The sequence below is a fragment of the Macaca nemestrina genome, chromosome 1 (assembly GCF_043159975.1).
Source record: "Macaca nemestrina isolate mMacNem1 chromosome 1, mMacNem.hap1, whole genome shotgun sequence".
NCBI classification, from domain to species: domain Eukaryota; kingdom Metazoa; phylum Chordata; class Mammalia; order Primates; family Cercopithecidae; genus Macaca; species Macaca nemestrina.
In genome coordinates this window covers 206,477,154-206,499,338 of record NC_092125.1, presented here as the reverse complement: position 1 = coordinate 206,499,338, position 22,185 = coordinate 206,477,154, and the positions used below count along the sequence as shown (strand labels likewise).

General features: G+C 55.7%; 1 protein-coding gene across 12 annotated transcripts in view; it reads right to left on the bottom strand.

The window, feature by feature from the left end:
* Positions 1 to 614: 614 nt before the first annotated feature.
* The window catches only part of LOC105473734 (AT-hook DNA binding motif containing 1), a 70,004-nt gene continuing 48,433 nt past the window's right edge, over positions 615 to 22,185 (bottom strand). For 9 of the 12 annotated variants that reach the window (XM_071097770.1, XM_071097754.1, XM_071097776.1 and 6 more), the window contains 4 exons: positions 18,825 to 18,936; positions 18,643 to 18,680; positions 13,012 to 17,940; positions 615 to 839 (listed from right to left, as the gene is read on the bottom strand). In XM_071097770.1, coding sequence (XP_070953871.1) covers positions 13,055 to 17,866 — 4,812 coding nt within the window. In that variant the 5' untranslated portion in view covers positions 17,867 to 17,940; positions 18,643 to 18,680; positions 18,825 to 18,936 and the 3' untranslated portion in view covers positions 615 to 839; positions 13,012 to 13,054. Of the gene's footprint in view, positions 840 to 13,011; positions 17,941 to 18,642; positions 18,681 to 18,824; positions 19,056 to 22,185 lie in introns of all 12 variants that reach the window. The other 3 variants (XM_071097757.1, XM_071097798.1, XM_071097763.1) reach the window with 2 other exon arrangements.

The following is a 22,185-nucleotide window of genomic DNA, read 5'->3' as shown; positions in this document are numbered from 1 at the left end:
GGGGGGAACCCAGATCCAAGGGTGACCAAGATCTCAGGCAGAAGGGAGAACTCAGTGGCCGGCAACACATGCAGGTATTTCAACTCCTCTGGAGAACCAGTAGCTGGTGACAAAACCCAGCGGTGTCCCTTCCATGGCCCTCCACCCTCACTCCCCCTTTCACAAGACACAAGGTTGGTTTTTTTTTTTTTTTTTTTTTTTTTTTTTTGCTTTTTTTCATTTCTTTTTAATACAAACTTGGATCTTTGGGTGTGTCCTGCCAACAGAAAACAACAACAACAACAACAGAAGAGAAAACCCAAAAGAGTGAAAAATAAGAAAGAAAAAAAAAGCTCCCGCAAGAGGTTCTTCTCCCTCCCCCCCACCATGCGAATTTGCACACCACGGGACCACAGCAGGTTTACAGAATGCAATATACAATCCACGATTTATAATAAAACAGTATATACAATAAATAGGATATTGTTCATTTTTGTCAAACGACCTGTAGATAAATTTCTCAGTGCATACTTGCAGGGGCTCTGGACACCTCGGGGCCCCGCTCGCAACCTCTTGCACACGCTCGCTCTCTCGCTCTCTCTCTCTTTTTTTTTTTGTCTTTTTCTAAAACTGTGTTTTGTTTTTAAGTTTTGTACATTTTTAAAAAGTATTTACAATTGCTGGTTTTGTGCAGAAAGGGCTCACCTTCGGCTTCTGCGTGGAGGAGATGGGCGGGAGGGGGTGGAGGGAGATGGGTCTGCAAGGGGCGTAGGGGGCAGGGTGGGAGGCAGAGGGGCAGGCGCTCCTGCCAAAGGACGATGTGGACACTGGGAGGGATCTTGGCGTTGGTTTTCTGAAAGCTGCAAAGAAACACAAGAGAAGAGGCAGGAGTGAGCGGCAGGCATCGACTGCTCTGAGATCAGGGAAGTGAAGAGGGAGACCCTCACCCAGCTCCTCCTAGGATTTGTCCGGGAAAGCTACCCATTGTTCTTTCTCCTGAAAACTCAGACCTGCCTTCTCTGAGCCCAGTTTACCCATCTGTAAAACATGCATGTCCAAGCCCCAAACCACAGGGTGAAGCAGGTGCTGGTTGAGGAGCTGGGGTTCCAGGCAGTGGAATTTGTTAAGAGCTTGGGCTCTGGAATCAGACACAGCTGAGTTCAAATACCAGCGCTACCCTTTAATAGCGCTATGACCTTGGGCATGTTGTTGGACTTCTGTGAGCCTCAGTTTGCCCATCTGTAAAAAGAAGATAACTGAACTACCCCACTGGTTTGTTGGGAGGACTCAGTGATATAGGGCAGAGGAAGCCTGGTCCTTAAGTGCATAATAAATTATACTGATTACTATTCATTATTATTTTTCTGGGGCAGTTGGGCTCTCCAAACCTGCCTCCTCATGTCATGATGAGTTTAGTAATTCCTCCAACTTAGGCTGTTCTGAGGAATGACATCATGGGGAGGGCAGGGCCTCAGCACACAGCACAGGTGTGAACCACTGCTTTTATTTCTTCTAAATCCAATCCTCTTCTTACCAATGCCATTTTGTTCCTTAGAGAGGTGAGGTGAGGAGGAAGTCTTTCTCAGTGAAGGAACAGAAACTGCCCAACACAATGCCATCTGTGTTTGGCTTAACCCTGCCTTCCTGAAGCTCAGACACTCCCAAGCTCCCAGTTCCTCCCATCGCCAGACACTCGAGATTGGAAGTACCCCTTTTTCCCAGACAGTTCTCATTATGCTTGCGGGGCCCTGGGGATCTGACTTCCCTACCCAGACCCCCAGCTTGGCTAGACCCCCTGGATTCACAGCTCTGCTAGGGTGAGTGAGAAGGTCCCCTGAAGGACAGGGTTGGGCTCGGGACTTCCTAAGAGCTCCAGTCATTAGCCTGGTCCTTTCAGACTTCTGTCCTCCTCTCAGAGCCCCGAGACACACATCTCCCACCCTCAGTGTGCAACCATCTCCATCCGAATTAAGGGGCGAGGTGAGGATGCTGAAGCGGCCTCCTCAGGTTCCTTAGGAGCCCATCAGTCCTCCCCCACACCAGCAGGAGCCAGGCAGCGACAGAAAGCCTTTCCTCCCTTGTACTTTCTTGGCTTTCCTTTCTACCAGAGCCACATTTAAATTCTGCTCAGCCTCGGCTGCTGTCTGCTGGGCAGTCAGCCCCGGGGACGACTTTTGTCCTGAGGCTGGACTTGCCAGGACTACCCCAAGGTCCAGGGGAACCAGGTGGGCTCCTGCGGAGGCAGGGCAGCACCCCGTTCTGGTGGATCAGACCAGGTGGCAGGCAGAGGCATGGGAGAGGAGAAGAGCTGCATCTTTGTTAAGCTGTCAGGTCGCCTGCAGTTACAGGAGGATGGAATACTAGCCGTAGGGGCGAGCGGTGTGCCTGGGAGGGTGACAGCTGTGCTGCAATGGGGTGATAGGTAGAAAAGCAGCTCTTGGGGCAGGGGCTGCTGTTGGGATGAATGCAAGCTCTCCATAGTCAGGCGGTAAACAGGCTGCAGAGACAAGAGGGGTGTGTATTAGGGAGCAGAAGGATTTTATCTGGGGTAACTGCTTGAACCAGAGGGCTGGGGGCATCCATCCAGAGGACAGCTCTATTGCGGTTGAAGAACAGTTGCCAAGCTAAAGAACCTCTGTTGGGGTGTTGGGTGACAAGGGAAGGGGACTTTAGGATGGGCTGCTCCAAACCACTGGCAAACTGATATTGTCCAATGCCAGCCTCCTCTGCTCCCTCCCAGGGCCCTGGGGCAGGCTGGGAGCCTCTGCATAAATCCCTGCACCCCCACCCCCACCCCCGGCCCTTAGCCACTGCCAGTGACCCTCTCTAAGCCAGGTCTCCATGGTGATCTCAGCCCAGCAGGCGGCTCCTGCCAGAACCATTCCCGCGGTGCCTGCGGCCAGGCAGCAGGAGGCTTTCTCACCCTCTGCTAAGCCGCCCATCGCGTCTCACCTTCCTCCTCCCACTACCCTCCCCAGCTTTCAGGACTTGGCCAGCCAGAGACTTTGGCAGAATCTTCAGGATGGGAGGGAGTGGGGGAGGGGGGAATCAAAGCCCAAAAGCCCCAGGGTTCTCATGGAGGTGGGAGGAGAATGCTGTGGCTGTGTGGAACTCTGACCTCACCAGGTTCAGCTCTCCACAAAGCAGGACCAGACACTAACACGCAGCCCAGTGCTAGGCACTGGGGACAAAGCAGAGACCAAGACCGATCTGGTTCCTGTCCTTGAGAGGCTCGCAGATAGAGGGGAAAGCAAAGCAGACCCCAAACCAGGTAATTACCATGCAGGGAGATAGTGGCTGTGCCACGGAAGGTCCTGGGGAGGCAGCTAACCTGGTCATGGCAGGAGAGACTGTGGCTCTTCAACCACTACTGAACACTGCCCAGCACATGCTGGGGCTGAGACATGCACTGACTGAATGACAGAGCAGGGACTGACCTGAGTCTGGTCAGCATGTCAAGGTCCAGCTCGGGCCTTGCACACCTTCAGAACACCTCCTTATACCACCCTGTTACCACAGCTACAGTACCCTTGTCATCCCGACCTGGCTCCTCCAGGGCAGGAACCTGTATGTGGTACTGCTGCACACCCAGCACTAGCACGCACCAGCCCCCAGCACACCAACCACTGTTACGCAGACTTCACCTTCTAGTGCCTCTGTGACACACAACTGCAGAGTCACATTCCTCTGAGTCCTCACGCTCCGGTGGTTTCACCATCTGAGGTGCCAGGGCATTAAGTGGTCTCTGCCTGTCGGGGGGGGGCACTGGCAGCACTGAGGGACAGCTGAGCAGAGATTCAAAGTGCTGCAGAGCACATATAAATCAGGTTGTCCAGAGAGGGCTGCTCTCCTCCAAAAAGGAATCTATATTGGTGCTTTCATTTAAGCAACCAGCAAACATGTATTCATGCCCACTGGCTGCCAGGACATGAGTTAAGGTCTAACCTCTACTATCTGGTCTCTACTCTCTTGAAAGGGTCCAATGTCAAACAAGGCAGTAGAGCAGAAGGCAAAAAGAGTGCATGAGGCCGGGCAAGGTGGTTAACGCCTGCAATCCCAGCACTTTGGGAGGCCGAGGTGGGTGGATCTCTTGAGGTCAGGAGTTCGAGACCAGTCTGGCCAACATGGTGAAACCCCATCTCTACAGAAAAAATACAAAAACTGGGCCGGGCGCGGTGGCTCACACTGTAATCCCAGCACTTTGGGAGGCTGAGGTGGGCAGATCATGAGGTCAGGAGATCAAGACCATCCTGGCTAACACGGTGAAACCCGTTTCTACTATAAATACAAAAAATTAGCCAGGTGTGTTAGTGGGTGCCTGCAGTCCCAGCTACTCAGGAGGCTGAGGCAGGAGAATGGCGTGAACCCGGAAGGCAGAGGTTACAGTGAGCCGAGATCATGCCACTGCACTCCAGCTTAGGTGACAAAGTGAGACTCCCTGTCAAAGCAAAAACAAAAAGAAAAACAAAAACAAAAAGAAAAACAAAAAACCAACACACACACACACACACAAAACTAGCCAGGTGTGGCGGCACACACCCTGTAATCCCAGCTACTTGGGAGGCCAAGGCATGAGAATTGCTTGAACCCGGGAGGTGGAGGTTGCAGTGGGCTGAGATCGCACCACTCCGCTCTAGCCTGGGTGACAGAGCAAGACTGTAAGACTGTCTCAAAAAAAGGAAAAAGTCCATGTGAATTTGAGAGACTGATTTCCTGTGTGACCCAGAGTAAGTCCCTTCCCTCTCTGGGCTTCAGTTTTTTTTTTTTTTTTTTTTTTTTTTTTTGAGACAGGTTTTCACTCTATCACCCAAGGTAGAGTGCAGTGGCACAATCATGGCTCACTGCTACCTCCACCTCCCAGGCCCAAGCGATCCTCCCATCTCAACCTCTTGAGTAGCTGGGACTACAGGCACACATCACCATACATGGCTAATTACTTCATTTTAGTTTTTGTAGAGACAAGGTTTCATTATGTTGTGCAGGCTAGACTCAAACTCCTGAACTCAAGCAATCCACCTGCCTTGGCCTCCCAAAGTGCTGGGATTACAGGTGTGAGCCACCGTGGCAGCCTGAGTTTCTATTCTATAAAATAAGGGAGTTGAACAGGTGATGGGAGAGATCTTCAGGCACTGGGATGGTGCCCCAAAGACAAAGAGTCAGGGGCAAACCACAGAGGCTCAAAGCCTGATCCATCCCTGTAACATTTTAAGGCAGCCAGCCTCTGAGTCACCTCCATGTGGAGAGGATACTGCTTCCTGGGGGCTCAGCCCACAACTGGTATGCAGAAATACCGTTAGAGAGGTGGACCTGGAATTCACTGAATTATCGATGAGGCTGGGATTACAGGTGCGCGCCACCACACCCAGCTAATTTTTGTAGTTTTAGTAGAGACAGGGTTTCACCATGTTGGTCAGGCTGGTCTCGAACTCCTGACCTTGTGATCCACCCACCTGGGCCTCCCAAAGTGCTGGGATTATAGGCGTGAGTCACTGCTCCTGGCCTGAGAATTTTTTCAAATGTGTGTCCACTACTGACCAGAGGTGCTCCTTAAACTCTAGCTCTGCCAGCCATTCCCTCCTTAAGGTTCTTTCCCTGTCTCCGCAGCTGTGGGGCAGTAGGATCAAATGGGGTTCCCCAGCCTTGTGTGACCCTGTGTCTCCACCAGCTCTCAGAGCCTCACATTCCTTACCTGTCCTAGGAGGAGGCTAGCCTCACCTCCTCCATCTCTCTCTTTCTCTCTCTCTCCCCCTCTACCCTGTGGCTGGAGATGCCATATGTAAAGACAGGTGTTCCTGACAGGTTTGTGTCGGACACGCAACTGAAGTGGAGGCTGAGGAAAGAGCAAGAACCATGGAACCAGGCAATCCCCAGGGGCCCTTCCTGGCTCTACCTTCCGTGCTTCAATGACCAGGTGGCTCTGAGTCCTCAGGCGAGGACCCTTCCCTCTGTGTAAACCGGAGGGATTGTGCTTGGAGACATCCACAGGCCCAGTGAGCCCTGAAAATTTGAACTGGTCCCTGCCCTTCTATTAGGAGCACTTCCTGATGACAGGGAGAAATTGTCCCATCCCGTTCCCCAGGGCTTAACCTTTCCTCTTAGAATTCTCCCTATTCTACATGCTTTTCTTCAACTCAAGTTTAAAAAAAAACAAAAAACCTGAGATGTCCCAGGCATGATGAGACACTCGGTGGGGGAGGGGAGGACAGTGCCCAGAGATGAGTAATCGCCCTAAAGGAGTTGATGGCGTGGCAAGGAGGGCATTCCCAGGAAGGGCTGTCACGGATGCAGAAAGGGTGAGAGATTAATTGGGCCTGAGAAGGACTCTGGAATGCTTCTTGGAGGAAGTGATGTCTGAGTGAAAGATAGGAACTGACAGGTGGGAGATGGGGTAGGAAAGGGCCACCCAGGCCAGGAACAGCAAAAGCACAGGGCACCTTTGGGAGCCAGCCCTCCCAGTGCTCCCTCCTGTTTCCACACATGCTCCTGGCTGTTAAGGGAGGGTGTGTGTGAGGAAGATCGGGGCTGGAAAAAAGGTTGGATGCCAGGACGGAAGCCTGGAATACCTTGAATACCATACTGGGAAGCTGGGCCTTTATTTTGTAGGCAAGGAAGGAGGCTGGAGAGGGAAGGATGCAATCAGAAGGTGTAGAGCAATGGAGTCACAGGAGCAGATGTGTTTTAATCAATTCATCCAATAAATATTTTAGGGACTCCAGACACTGTGCATCTAAAAATGCTTAAAAAAAAAAATTCCCCAGCACTTTGGTGGCCATATGGGGAGAATGAACTGGGGGGCTGGGGGTGGGGTACATGCCTGGAGCAGGGAGGGAGTTGGGCCAGAAACTCAGGTGGCTGAGCTAGAACTAAAGCCTCCGAAGTCTCAAATTTGTCAAGACCCATTTCCTGCCTCCAGGAATCTCCTGCTGCCTGCCCTGCTCACAATGGTTTTAGAGGGTGGTCCCTGATCCTTCTCGTGGGAGTGTCCCAGGCCCTGCTCTACACAGTGATGCTCATGTGGAGGATTTTTAAAAAAAATTTTTATTTATTTTTTTTGAGACGGAGTCTTGCTCTGTTGCCCAGACTGGAGTACAGTGGTGTGATTGTGGTTCACTGCAACCTCCGGCTCCCAGGTTCAAGCAATTCTCCTGCCTCAGCCTCCCACGTAGCTGGGATTACAGGCACACACCACCACACCTGGCTAACTTTTGTGTTTTTAGTAGAGAGGGGGTTTCACCATGTTGGCCAGGCTGGTCTCGAACTCCTGGCTTCGAGTGATCTGCCCGCCTCGGCCTCCAAAAGTGCTGGAATTACAGGCGTCAGCCACTGTGCCCAGCCCATGTGGAGGTTTTTTTTTTTTTTTTTTTTTTTTTTTTTTTTTTTCTGAGACGGAGTTTTTGCTCTTGTCATCCAGGCTGGAGTGCAGTGGCGCGATCTTGGCTCACTGCAACCTCTGCCTCCCGGGCTCAAGCAGTTCTCCTGCCTCAGCCTCCCGAGTAGCTGGCACTACAGGCACCTGCCACCATGCCCGGCTAATTTTCGTATTTTTAGTAGAGACGAAGTTTCACCACGTTGGCCAGGCTGGTCTCGAACTCCCCACCTCAGGTGATCCTCCCGCCTCGGCTTCCCAAAGTGCTGAGATTACAGGTGTGAGCCACTGCGCCCAGCAAGGAGGTTTTAAACAAACACCTGTAAAAGGCTGCAAGCCCTGTGGGGGCAGGGCACTGCCTGTCTTGCTCAGTGATACCCTCAGAACTGGATACAATGCCTGGCCCCAAGCAGGTCACTAGCTCATGTGTGTGAACACAGAATTCATCTACTTCCCCCAGCCTTCCAGCACAAACGCAGTGCCCTATGGCAGCAAAGGTTATGCTGACAAAGATGGCACAACTGCCAGGGGAAAAATCATGACATATTACAGTCACGAGAAAATATTTTTCATATTTGCAGTGGGGGAGAGGATTGGTGTGCATAACTGTGATGACAGGGTTTCTAGCTGAGCCAGGTCATTTTGTCCTTGGGTTCCCCAGGGAGGACTCGGCCCAATTGCTAAAGCAAAGAACTAGGTGCTATCACAAAGCCTCCCCCAAGGCCCCAAATCCACACTAGAATACAAGCTCCTTCCTAGGAGGGGCACAGGCGAGGGAGGGCCGGCTCTGTGGTCCTGCGCGAAGGTACAAGAGGCGAGGGTTGGAGGTGTGTGACTCACACAGGCTGGTCAGAGGCCCCAGAGTTCAGCCTCTGCGGGGTATTTACCTACCCATCACCAGCCACTGCCTACGTGCTCACTGTGTACCAGGGACCTGGCCAAGGGTTTCACGTGTAATCTCGTTTAATTCTCACAAGAGACGCAGAGAGGTGACGTGACTCATCAGGTGACATGACTCACCAGGTCACCTGGCTGGTAAGGGATGGAACTGGGTTGTGCATAGAGGCCTATCTGTGTCCACAGGCAGGCTCCCAGCCACCACCCTCCAGTTCTGTGGCCCTGCTCTGGGACGTGGGAAGATAAGAAAGAAGGAGGGTGAGTCGGCATGGTTGTGGAGAGATTACGTTTTCAGGAAATGAGGGCTCAGAACAAGGCCTGGCCTAAACATGGCTGCAGGAGTGGCAAGAGATAGGATCAGAGGGAGGATGGCCTCAGAGAGTGTGGGGAAGAACTTGTGCCCAGAAGAGTCAGGGCAGGACTGGCTGGGCCCTGACGTAAGGCCTCTTGCTCAGAGTCACAGGCAAGATCAAGTGACCTCTCGAGGTTTCAAGACACGAAGAGACAAAGCCCAGAGCAGCTGGGGCCTGGCCCAGGCCCGGGCATGCCTGCTGACCCCGGCTGGATGGTGGCCTTGGAAACTGCTTCCTGCTCCGGTCAGGCCGCAGCTGGAGTAACCTTGGAGGACCTGTGACATTTCTCTTGGCCTCAGGTCAGGCCTGAGAGGGAGTAGGGAGGGGAGAGGGACTCCAGATTCCTGAACACCTTGGAGGGCCCTTCGTACCCTCCCACCCCTGTCCCCAGTGTCTGACAGGGTCGATCTTTAGCCCACAGGGCCCAACGTGGAGCCAGTCTGTCTGGCTCTACTTTCCATCTAGAGGCCTGGAGAAGATGTCTGCACAGGCCCAAGGCCCCCTCCTGCTTGACCTGTTCTGTTCCCTGTCCCATCAGCCACAGCTCTCAGATCAGTCGGGCCCCACATTCCCCATTCTGTCTCCTCGGAGCTTTTATCTTCTAATTCACATTGGGATGTGACCTGCCTTTGCCCACAGCTCCCTCTGCCCAGAATGCCCTTCTCACGGTCTCCATGTGTCCAAACCTTGCCTATTCTTCAAGGTTGAGCTCAAGTGCAGCTTCTTCCACAGAACCTCAAAATCCATTTAAGATATCAGAACCAGCAAGAGCTGTGGGGACTGGGCCAGGCGCAGTGGCTCATACCTATAATCCCAGCACTTTGGGAGGCTGAGGCAGGTGGATCACGAGGTCAGGAGTTCGAGACCAGCCTGACCAACATGGTGAAACCCCGTCTCTACTAAAAATACAAACAAATTAGCTGGGCGTGGGGCGCACCCCCATAATCCCAGCTACAGGAGGCTGAGGCAGGAGGATCGCTTGAACCCAGGAGGCAGAGGTTGCAGTGAGCTGAGATCGTGCCACTGCATTCCAGCCTGAGCGATACAGTGAGACTCCATCTCAAATAAATAAATAAATAAATAAATAAATAAATAAATAAATAAATACATAAGTTGTAGGGATTGTTCAATCTAATCTGTCCTTTTGCAGATGGGGAATCAGGCATGGGGAGATGACAGGCAGCCATACGGCAGAGTACCCAGGCTCAGGAGGGACAGTACTGGGTTCTAATCTTGGGTCCACTATTTGCTAATGGATCCCCTGGGCAAGGTTCAGAGCTGCACCCATTTCCTCAACTCTCTCTAATGTGGGATAGGGCGGGAGGCAGGGGGTTGTGGTGGGGACACACACCCCACCTTATAGTCTGCTGTGAAAAGTCAGGGAGGCAGTGTTACATAAACAGCCCAGCACAAGTGTCCCTTTTCTCATCAAGGGAGCAGAGGGCTGACTTCTGACTACAACACCCAGCTGCCCAGTGCAAATCTTTGTTTCTCACTGCCTCTGAGCACCTGCCACTCTCTACCAGGTGTTTTCAGGTTCTTTGTGTACTTGTTTTAGTTTCCTGGGGTGGAGGCTGAACTGGAGGACAGGGGCCATGTCTGCTTTGTCTCCCCAGTACCCAGTACTGGATGGACACACAGGTGCTCAAGTTGGGCAACTAAGCTCAATTACTGCTTCTCCAGGGCCTGGCGTCAAAACCGCTCACTGCTATTGGTGAATGAGTGTGTCCCTGTCCTCTCTGCTTAAGCCCTCTGTTGAAAGTGGCAACTCCCTGCATGAACTCTTTTTCCTTACCACTCTCTTTCTCTGTATCTCCAACTCTTTCTCATTCCCGTGGTGATTTTGATCATCCCCTGGCACTGGGGGGTTGCCCTAGAGCCTGTGTGCCATCTTAGGGAAAGGGGGCAGCCCTCCCACCACCTTGGTCTGGGCCACCATCACTGCGTGTGTGGACTTCTGCAGTTGGTCTCCCTGCTTCAACACTAGCCCCGCTCCATGGTGGCCCGGGGAATTCCGGCAGGGAACTATTCAGTGGATCCCAGTGTGTCTGGGAATGAAGTTCAGACGCCTTCCAATGCCCCACGTGATCTGGACTTGCCTGCCTCGTCCCCTCACTTAGCTTTACTGCGTTCCCACAGGCAGTTTCTCAAAGCTGAGCCCCTTCCTGCCTCCAGGCTTTCCACACTGCTGTTCCCTCTGCCCAGAATGTTCTTCCCATTCCCCGCCAGTTGTCCAGCCCCATCATTCCTCAGGCCTCAGCTTCAAGGTCTGGTCAGCATGCTGTGTGCGCTCACAAGCTTCTAGCTTTTTTCTCTTACACAGTGCTTCCCATAGCTGGAATCATCCATGCTTAATGCCACTGTTTGCTGTCTTTCCCTCTAAATGGGAAGCCCCCTGAGGACCAGTACCTCATTTGTGGTGTTCACTGTGATGCCCCCAATGCCTGGCTTCTAGTGGGTGCTGGACAGATGTCTCTAGAACAATGGAATGCATTGGTTTGAGGACAGTGCAGTTAACTCCCAGCCCTGAGTGGGGAGCAGGGCCAGAATGTGGGGCTGGATGGCATCCCAGTTCCTCCTGCGTTCAGGCCTCACTGGGTGGTTCCATTATGTATTTCACTGAGCTGTGACCTGCCCAAACACCCAGCCCCCACACACGTCCATTTTCCCACCCAGAGCCTGGGAGGAACGGTTTTTGGATTATTTCACATTTCTGGATTATCCATGAGACATCTCCCCTCCAGTGAGAAGGATCAACAGTTTGACATTTTAAACCCTAAGCAGCTTCTCCCTGGCCTGCTTCAGATCTGAGGTTCTGCTGCTTGCAATGAGATGCATGGGGAATGGAAGGCCGTTTTAATCTTGGCCTGGCTTCATTAGGAAGGAAAAGATACTGCCAAAAAAAAAAAAAAAAAAAGTTTGCTTCACTGTCTCTGCCATACAGAGCTGTGAGAGCCTAAGGGATTATCAAAGTAAATTTCCTTGAAAAGATAGGGAAACTGAGGCACAGAGAAGGACAAAAGCTTGGTCAAGGGCATGTGGCAAGTTGGTGGCCAATCTGGGAATGATCCTCCCGGAGGCCTTCTGACTCCCGCATGCTGCCCTTTGTCACCTTCAGGCACCAGGGGAGCTGGGGTCTGGCAGAGAGCGGGCAACAAGTTTCCACTGACATGACTTCAGGACCCTGAGTCACCCTGGCCTTGAATGGCCTCCCAGAGCACGGATGGGACTTTCCAGGAGCCCAGCTACTCCTCCAGGAAGAGAAACTCCCAGGAAGCTTCAGTGGCAGCAAAGGTGAAGGGTGAGGGGCGCAGGCATGCCCCCAGCCTGCCCTGCCACCCACTACCACATCTGGGACAACTTTGTGACAGATCTTTGTCCAAAAGCGGGGCCAGTGGCGGCTGTATTTCTGGAGCAGGCTGTTCTTCAAGAAGATGGCTCCTTCCACTTTGTTCTCTTTGATCATTTTGGGGGCATTTTTCTGTATTTTATTTTCCTTTTTTAAAACACCCAATCTTGAGAATACTAAAACTGACTCCAACTAATGAGGTCACAGTACCTGATAAAAACAGTATCGAAACATTTAACACTCTTTAACTGTACTCTCAGAAAAGCCTTTGGCTTCAGGAAAGGGACTGGCTTTTCTAGGGTCAAAATACCTTGCCTGAAGATAGTCTCACTGGTTGCAGGTTTGCAGGGACAGTGGGATCCCAGCACCCCTTCTCCACTTCTGGGTCCCTACCCCATATGCTCCTGGCCACACCTAGCCTATCTCAGGGCAAAGATGTTGGAAAATAGCCTTTGGGGGTACCTTGAGAGGTCAAGGGAAGACACTTTGGGCCATTCTGTGAAGCCCTCGCAGAGTGTGTGACCATGCCATACTGGCCACTCTTGGCCTGGCCCTCACCAGGCTGCCTCTTAGAATCGATGAAGTTCCCAGGGAAATGGGGGTGCCAGCAGGGCTGGTGCTCTGGATAGGCCCTGGGTAGACGACCATCCAACCTGCTCCTCCCTTCACCTGTCTCACACAGGGCAATGTAAATGCCCGCCCTTATCAGTGTATTTCCTGGGAAATACTTACTTCCTATCCAAGACATAGCACGAACAAAGAACTGAAAGCTTGTTGAACCAAACTACGGGGACCCATCCAGTGTATAGTCCTCTGGCCATTTCAATTAACAAGACCCCCTGAAAGTCCAAGCCCCTTGCCGAGTTCCCAGCCCAAGTACCCCATCTCCTTCTGAGGCTGTCCGCAACAGCGAATCCTCAGTCCCTATGCCCTGCTGTCGGTCCCCAGCCTTGCCCTTAAATCCTGCATCTGCTTCCTGCACTCCATACTTCTGTCCTTGACTAAGCTCTGATGTCCTCTCCCCACCCCCAGGCTTCTGCCCACTGCGCCCGCATCCCCAGACTCACCCAGGAACAAAACCTCGCGGTCCAGTCGGCACTTCAGTTGGCACTACAGGGACGTGACGGTGAATGTGTCCTCAGGGTGAGGTTCCGCCATGGGCCCCAGGAAGCCGCTCTTGGGGCCCCCTCCCAGGCCAGGATGCGCCTGGGGCATAAAGCCTGGGTACCTGTAGGCGGTGTCCTGCAGGGGCAGCAGCGAGTCCCTCGGCACGGGGGACAGGGTCAAGTCACTAAGGAGTGGGCAGCCATAGCCAGCAGCGGCTGCAGCAGGGCCACGGGGTGGGCCAGGGGGCCGGGCCATTTCCAGTGGCTCCTTGTCGGCCTTGGGCGTGGCTGGTGGGCTAGCCAGGTGAGGGGCACTGAGGCACGCGGCCTCCGTCCTGCCCAGGAAGTCAGCCAGCAGCCCTGTACCCACCTTGCCTTCATAGGGCGGGCTGCGGGCAGCCGAGCCTGGAGGGTACCAATATGCTGTGCCCTTGCAGCTGGGGGAATCATAGTGGGCCTGGCCCAGTGGCAGGTCCCGGCAGCTCAGGTGGGCCTGGGCTGCAGCTGTGTGGCCCAGGCTGGCCCCCTGGAGCCCATGCTTGAGGGGCTCGCAGGCAGCCAGCTTGGTGGGCGGTGGCCGCAGCTCTTCCTTGAAGCCCAGTGTAGGCGAGCAGGTGGGCGAGTATGCCTTCTGCAGGCCGGCGTCGAACACCGTGGGCGGGTGGGCCAGCGGTGGGAAATGCTTGCCATCAAGCTCGGGAGCACCCAGGCTGGGCGAGTCGCAGTGGAAGCCTTGGCCGAAGGTGCCATCGGAAGGCGTGGACGGGTTCATGGAGTAGGGTCCTATGAAGTCACAGGGGTCTCGCTCTCCCACGCCGAAGGCCCTCGACTGTGAGGGCAGTGGTGACATGCTGCTGTCCCCGCTATAGTAGTCCAGGCCTAGGTCAGGACTGTCCTGGAACAGTGGGTTGACCGGCTGTGGCTTGGGGATGAACTTGGCTTTGGCCGCTGCGCCACCCCGCTCCTTCTTGGCTGAGCAGGCCCCACCGCCCCGTCCACCTCGCGGCTGCCGGGGCCCAGTGCTCCGTTTGGATGGGTAGCCTGAGGCAGCGGCAGAGGCGGATGTTGGGAAGCCCAGATGTGAGGCCTCGAACAGGTCCACCTTCTTCCGCCGTCCACGGCCCGGCTTGGAGCTACTCTGAAAGAGGACACTCTGGTTCCAGTTGTAGCCGGGGGCAGATGATGCCTCGTTCCAGTCCATCATCAGTTTCTCCAGGCTGGACAGGCTCGACTGGCCCTCACTACTTGAGGCCTCGCTGTTGGCACGCCGAAACCCGCCGCCACCAACCGGCTGATTGAACTGGGTGCTGTCGGAGGATGACTCAGAGAAGGTCTCCGACACAGCCGTCTGCTGCTTCACCTTCTGTGGTGTGTAGTTGGAGATGTCCAGGATCACGTTGGGCTCGCTGACGTGGCAGTCAAAACTGGGATTGTAGAGCTGACTAAAGGCCTCTGAGGCCCAGTCCAGGCCTCCATAGCCCTGCCGGAAAGGCCACTGAGAAGCCCCCGCAAACTGGCGACAGTTCTCGGGCGAGGGCTGGAAGGAGGAAGAGGAGGAGGAGGCGGCAGAGGCTGCAGAGGTGGCAGAGGCTGTGGTGCCCTTGGGCACCATGTAGCCCCCAGGCGAGACTGTGCTGGCCCGGCTGTCACAGCGCAGGGGCGTGGGGGCTGAACCAGAGAAGGGGGCCCCCTCAGAGCTGTTGAAGAAGGAGGCCTTGCTTGGTGGCAGGCAGGGGCCCCCGGTAGGCGGTGGGGCATAGCCGGCGCTGTGGGCGCTGCTGGGTGAGGCAGGGAGGCTGTTGCCACTGCCATAGGCAAAGCTGCAGTCCTTGCTGTTAGCGCAGTCCTGGCCTGTAAAGGGCTTAGCCGGGGCAAATACGCTTTGTCCAGCCCCGTAGCCGCCGTACTGGGACAGGTAGGTGTTGGCAGGCGGGTGGGTGGTAGGTGAGCGGGCCACGGCTGAGGGCGGGGGAGCCAGCTTGGGGAAGGTCTCGGCTGCCCGGCAGTCTGAAGTGGCCGGAGTTAGCCCATAGCTCGCTGCCCGTCCTGGTGGGAAGGTCTGGCGCGTGGGCAGGACAGGCTGGAAGGAGGTGTCCGCCCCAGCCCCACCACTACCCACTGCCACTGGGCTGGCCTTGGCTCCCCGGCTAGGGAAGGTGGCAAGCCCCCGCTGGGCAGGTAGGGCGCTGGTGGGTGGCCCTGCATAGGTGCCTGATGCCTTCCGGGACTCTGGGCGAGAGGCTGAGAGGGCAAAGTCCAAGAGATCGGAGGAGTCATCCGAATCGAGCAGCGAGCGAAAGTAGCCGGTGAAGAGGTTTTGGCGCTCCTGGCTGAGCTCGGTCTGGCCTGAGGGTGCGCCCGTGCTGTAGTAGCTGCCACGGCCTGAGGCTCCGCTCTCCAGCCCAGTGGAGGCAAAGGCCCGGGCCTCGGTCCCCTGAAACCCACAGTTTCGGCCAGCTTGCCCGCCTGGGTGCCCATGGTGAGGGGCCCAGCCACCACCCTTATCTCCGGCCCACTCGGCACCCGCCTCCCCAAAGCCTGGGCCACTGGGCACCTGCTCTGGGAACAGAGTCCCATTCTTCCGGGACCGTCTCTTGCGCTTTGGCTTCCCAGTCACAGCGTCTACCTCCCCCCGGCCCCGTTTGCGTGGGTGCCCCAACTCGGTAAGGCCAGGGCCCCCCACCCCAGCGGCTGCCACGGCCACCACCTTCTTTTTCTTGCCAATGCCCTCAAAGAAGTCACTGAAGGAGCATCGGGCTGACTTGGCCGCATGGCCCCCACCCCGGCCACCAAAACCACCTGCTTTGCCCCCACGCCGCCGGAAGCCCTGCACACGATGCAGGAAGTGGGAGATGCTCTGGGTGTCAGGGGCCTGGTGCACTGACTCCGGCTCACTGGGTGTCCAGCAGCGGGGTGGCGAGCACCGTCCAGCGCACTGGCTCTGGCGGTTCAGAAAGGCCAGCTTGGCCAGGACGTCTGAGTACTCAGCCTTGCTGTCGTTGGCATCTGCCGCATAGGACGGTTGGGGAGACGCCAGCTTCTGCTTCCGCCGCCGTCGTTTCTTCACCTCTGGCATGGCCATGGTGGCTGCTGCCACAGTGGCTGCCTCGGCCGCCACCACAGCTGGCTCCTTGGGCTTGCCAGGACCCAGCAGCAGGTTCTTAGGAGGGCGGCCGCGCTTACGCTTAAGAATAATGGGCATCTCACCGGGTGGGAAGACCACTACCACATTCCGCCCGTTGTTCTTCATCTTCAGCAGCGGGGTGGGCTCAGCTGACACACGCAGGCCTAGCTCCTTGCCCTCCACACTCAGGCTGCTGCTCAAGGAAGACACTTTGTATGTGGTCTTGTTCCGTCGCCCGAGCGATACGGGGATCTTGGCCATCTTCACCACCATGCGCCGCACGCCTCGGCACTTGCCTTTGCGGGTAGAGACCACTGGGGTCTGGGAAGATTCTGGCTTCAATTCTGGGACTGAGACCAGGCCTGGGCCTGGCAGGGCAGGGGGTGGAGGCGGCGGTGGCGGTGGGGGTTCGGCCAGGGCGGCTGCCAGCCCCGTGGGCATAGGCAGGGGCAGTAGGCGGCCCTCGGGTCCGGCGTCCGCCTTGCGCCCCCGTCCGGCTTTCCGCCGGCGACACAGGATCTTTGGCCTATCAGTACGCCGCAAGGCGTACTTGGGGTGACCCTCAGGCCCGGGGGGGCCGTGCGGTGAGCACAAGTCCAGGCGCAAGGGCTCGGCCAGTGGGCAGTGCCCCAGGGGCTGCTGGGGCTCCAGACGGCGACCTGGGACGTCAAGCAGCTTGGGCAGGGGGTCGAGTGCCTGGGGGTCAAGCAGCTGCGACTCCAAGGAGTCAGGCAGGGTGTCCAGGGCCTGGAGAGCCAGGCCCGGCAGCCCCAGAGGATCAGCAAGAGGTTGCAGGGGTGGCAGCTCCAGAGCTTCCCCGAGCGGCTCTAGTGCCTGCGGGTCCAGGAAGCGGGGCTGGGGGTCCAGGAGCTGAGGCTCTGGCTCAGGAGATGGTGGCTCGAGGGCCTGGGCCTCTAGCAGCTGGGCCTCTGGGCAAGTGAGGGAGGCCAGCTCACTAAGGATGTCGGCGTCAGCAAGTTCTGAGTAATCAGTGCTGTCTGGCTCAGGCTCTGGGGGCAGACCCGTGGCCACAGCCGTGGCTCCAGGACTATGGCCTTGGCCAGGCTGGGGACTATCCCTAGGCTCAGGCTCAGGCTCGTAGAGGGGGTGGCTGGGCCGCTCTGACTTGGCGTGTGGGGTGGCTCGCTCCTCAGGGCTACGGATGCTGTTGGCCAAACTGGGTGAGGAGAAGAAGCTGTACTGTAGGTCGCCGGGTGGCGGTGCAGGCGGGCGGCTCAGTCGGAGCCCACCACAGTCCAGGTGTACACCACTGTGCTGCAGGTCCTGGGAGAGGCGTGTCAGGTCCTTCATGATGTCAATCAGCTGCACCACTGGTCGCAGGTTCACCCGCCCGTTGTCCCAGCAGCGTCGGGAGCTGCTGCCGTCTCCGGCCGGTGTGGGGCAGCGGGCCTGTGAGACAGGACGGGCTGCCCGTGGGGGCAGCGGGTCGTCCCCCTTGGCAAGGACTGGTGGGCGCCGGGTGCTGGGGTCCCGGCGTGGGGGTGGGCGTGGGTTCTCAGAGAAGGCGTGGGTGGAGAAGGCCTTGTCGGGTGGGCTGGCAGGGGGCCGGGTGGGAAGCAGGGGCCGGGGGGTGGGGGGGCCGCCGGGGTAGTACTTGGGCTCCCGGAGGTAGTCAGGAGAGCTGCACACGGCACTGGAAGTCACCACCAGGCCCTGGGGCTTCACACGCATCCTGACCTTGTCCTCCGCAGGCCGCCGGGCGGGGCCGGGGCTGACATGAGGGTGCGAGAAGCCGGGACCAGGACCTGCCAGGCAGGAAGAGCAGGAGGTCCCTTACTGAACACCTACATCCTCATCAGCTTCCCATATCCTCGATGAGCTCCTGGACCCCTCCCTCCTGAGGTCTCATCTCCTTACCAAGCTCCCATCCCCACCCCAAGCCCAATCCCCTTGCTGACTCCCAGCCTTTCTCAAACCACCATATGTACAGCAAGCCCCTCATGGGCCCCAGTTTCACTTTTTTTTTTTTTTTGAAAGAGAGTCTCACTCTGTCACCCAGGCTAGAGTGAAGTAGTGTGATCTCAGCTCACCGCAACCTCTGCCTCCTAGTGCAAGTGATTCTTAGGTGTCAGCCTCCCAAGTACCTGGGATTACAGGCACGCGCCACCACGCCTGGCTAATTTTTGTATTTTAGTAGAGTCGGGGTTTCACCATGTTGGCCAGGCTGGTCTTGAGCTCCTGACCACAGATGATCCACTCGCCTTGGCCTCCCAAATTACTGGGATTACAGGCGTGAGCCACCATGCCTGGCCCAGCTTCACTTATTGACAGCTCATCCCCTTTGGAAATCTGGCTATGTGCTCAGGAAGAACAGGACCCCTGCCTCTGAGAGGGAAGCACATCAGCAGGGTGATCAAACTTAAGGAGAAGGCCAGGAAGCTCTAACAAGGGCACAGCCTTCCTGCTTCTTACCCCCAAAGGGCTCCAGGAGAACCCCCACCACTTACCCTCGGCTCTGCCGCCTGGGCTGTCACACTGGAGATCTCTGTGGGCAATAAGACAGGAAATAGATTTGAATTCCCCAAATGGTCTAGTGGCCACAGCTCAACCCCTGCCCACCGGCCCGGCCTCCTCCAGGTACCACCCCCGGCTCCCTCAGCGCTCCATCCAGCGCAGACACCTGGCTGACCTGGAAGAGAGAGGGCCCCCGTGCCTGGGGGCTCTGCCAGTCGCTGGCTGTCAGCTGGGGGTGCTGTGGAGCAACTTCGGCCTGAGCCCAGGCCTCGGGGCGTGGACAGCGCCTGGAAAGGACCATCGCAGCTCAGGTTTAGTGAGCACCTACTGCGCGCCAGGTACTGGGCTGGAAGCTGTCCAGGCATCGTTTCATTTAATTCTTCATACCAATCCTGTGAGGTAGGGGCTATTAATAACCCCATTTTGCAGATGAAGAAATGGAGGCTCAGAGATAAAGTAACATCATTCATTCATACACTCATTAGTTATGAAGTACCTACTTTGGACAAGGACTGGACAGACAGACACTGATCAGATCATTATAAATTACTTAATTACTAGTGGGATAAGAGCTGCAAAGAAAAAGTGAAGATGCCTGAGGTCAGAGCAATCACACGGGGAGTCAACAACAATAAAAGTCCATAGTTTGGGGACATTTTCTGTTGCCAAACACTGGGCCAAGTGCTTCATATAGATTATCTCATCAAATTCCCCATACAAACATGAGATCAATATGATTATCTTCCCCAGTCTTACAGAAACTATCCCCTGGAAGATGGTAAACACCATAAAAGCAAAGATATCTGTCCTATTCACTGCTATATGTATTTCCCAACACTCAACAGCACATGGCCTACAGCAGCATTTTAAAAAATGGCTGTTTGGCCAGGTGCAGGGGCTCACACTTGTAATCCCAGCACTTTAGGAGGCTAAGGCAGGAGGATCGCTTGAGTCCAGGAGTTCGAGACCAGCCTGGGCAACATAGCGTGACCCCATCCCTACGAAAATTTAAAAATTAGCTGGGCATGGTGGTGCACACCTGTAGTCCCAGTTACTCAAGAGGCTGAGGTGGGAGGATCGCTTGAGCCCTGGAGGTTCAGGCTGGCTGCTCTGAGCTATGATCATGCCATTGTTCTCCAGCCTGGGCAGCAGAGTGAGATCCTTTCTCCAAAACATTAAATTTAAAGTTTGTTGAATGAATCAACAAACGAATAGGTACACAGAGCAATCAACCCTGCCTTTTCCCTTTAGGCTCTTTCTTCTTCTCCAGACCCAAGAAGGATGCTGAGGGAGGGACCCAAGAGTGTGAAAAGGGACATTCTCTGATCCTTCTTCCACCTTCATCAGAAAAACTCTGCCGCTCTATCCTACCTCTGGTCTTGTCCTGGCCCCTGCTACATCCTCTCAGAGCCCTATCTATTTCACCTTCATAGTATTTATCGCAACTATAATCAATTACTTGTGTGACTGGCTGTTTAGTGTGTCTCCTGCAACAGTGTGGGCTCTTCAGGAGCAGGGATCACGTCTGTCTTGTTTATCGCTGTATTGCCTGACCCTAGGGCCTAGGCTATGAATGCTACATAAATATTTACCGACTGACTCCCTGAGCTGGTCAGGGCAGAGTTGGGATTTAGATCCAGGCATGTCTGACTCCCAAAGGAGCCCGAGGACTCAGGGCCATGGCTGATTCCAGGAGTTGGGATCTCAGGGAGCAGGGAGCTGAATGGGCCCCAATACTGTGAGGGTCTTAAAGACTGACCTTGATGCCTGCCTAATGTTTGGCTCTGACCTGGTACTGGGTCACTGAGACCTATGTGCCAGAGACTCATGTAGACTCTCCCCACCTACCAGTGCTGTCACCCCACAGGAAGACTGCAGAGCTGTAGGGACAGGATAGAGTAGAAAGAGACACTTCTCTGCTCCCCTTTGGGGGATGGTGATTTGCAATCTACAAAGCACCTACCTACACATCTATGACCCACTGAATCCTCACAGCAGCCTGGGAGGCATGATTTATTATCCCCATGTTACAGGGGAAACTGGCTCAGAGTGGATGTGTAACTTGCCTGAAGTCACACAGTTGCTAAGTGGCAGGATTTCTAATTCTGCCTTAAGTCCAAAGCCTCCTTCCACTCCCAGCTCCTGTAACAATCCTTCAGCCACTTCTGAAAATGCTCCTTCTAGCGCCGTGGTCTAATTTAAGGCTGGGAGGAACCTTAAAATTATCTAACCCATTGGCTTCCAAAGCCTGGGCCTGGGGGAGCTGTGTAACATTCCAGATACCCAGGCCCTAGTCCAGGGGAATGTGACTCATAGATGTGAAGGGACATCTGGGAATCTGTATTTTTAACCAGCTACCCCAGTGGGTACACTTTCTAGTGCCATCTCATGCCCCTCCCATTTTACAGATGAGGAAACTGAGACCTGAAGAGGGAAAGAGACTTTGTCTGAGGTCACAAAATGGCACAGGAAGGGGCCCTTTTGTTGCCCACCCAGGTGGAACATCCCTCTATTCACTCTTCCTTCTCTCTCTGCAGGTTCCAGGCCTCAGCTGCTCCTCGTTGTCCCACCTACTGGTCCCACCTACTTTGCTCTCTCCAGGCCTGGCTGTGGACCTGGCCCCTCCTAGGTCAGGATCTCTCTAGTCCAAGAACTTGGAGCACTGTTGCCCTCGCAGGGAGGACAGTGGGTAACACCCTCACAAACGAGAAAAGGGGCTTAGACTCTGGAATCTCCAAGTCCAATTTCCAATAGTGTGGTTGCGCCGTGGCTCCTGGCACCCACTTGGAGATGACCATCAGAAGCCCCCTCCCTCCCTTACTGAGGGTCAGGCTAGCTGAGCCTTCCCCGCTCTGGAGACCTCCCAGCTGGGGCCTGAGGGTGTGATCTTGGCAGAAGAGAAAAACCTCCTCTCTGGTGGTGGCTTCTGTTCCATCCACCCATGAAGACCTCTGGGCACGTCCTCCTGCCAGGCCTCCTGAGGCTGGCCACTGCTCTCTTTCGCAGCCTCCAGGATCTGAGGGAAGCAGCTGGCTCCCCTCCTCACCACACCCCGGCGGCCATTCTCTTGGATCCCTCCCAAGGGTACCACCTAGCCCTGGTCTGGGGACAAAGTCAAAGGGGTCCTTCTGTCTGCCTGTCTGCTGCTGGGTCAGTGTGTCTGAGCTCGCCCATAGGGACACCAGCCGGCTGGGAGGAGGCTGGGGGCCCCAACCTGCTGTGCACAGTGCCGGGAAGCGCCAGCCCACATCCTTGAGTCCCCAGCCCCACCCTCCCCAGCTGTGGCTGTGACCACCCCACCCCTTCCCCAGCCCTCCTTCCCCTCCCCCACCCACTGCCTCCCCAGGGGAGCCAGGCTGCCAGCCCCAGCTCTCACTTCCGGCCTCATGACCCTCTCTCCAGCTTGCACACTCCTCCTCCCCCACCATTTCCCTCCTAGCCTGGTTTGAAGGCCCTGGGATGTCCTCAAATGGGAAACACTGCATCAAAGGGGCCATTACTCCTGCTCTGAGACCTTCCCATCACCTCCTTTTTCC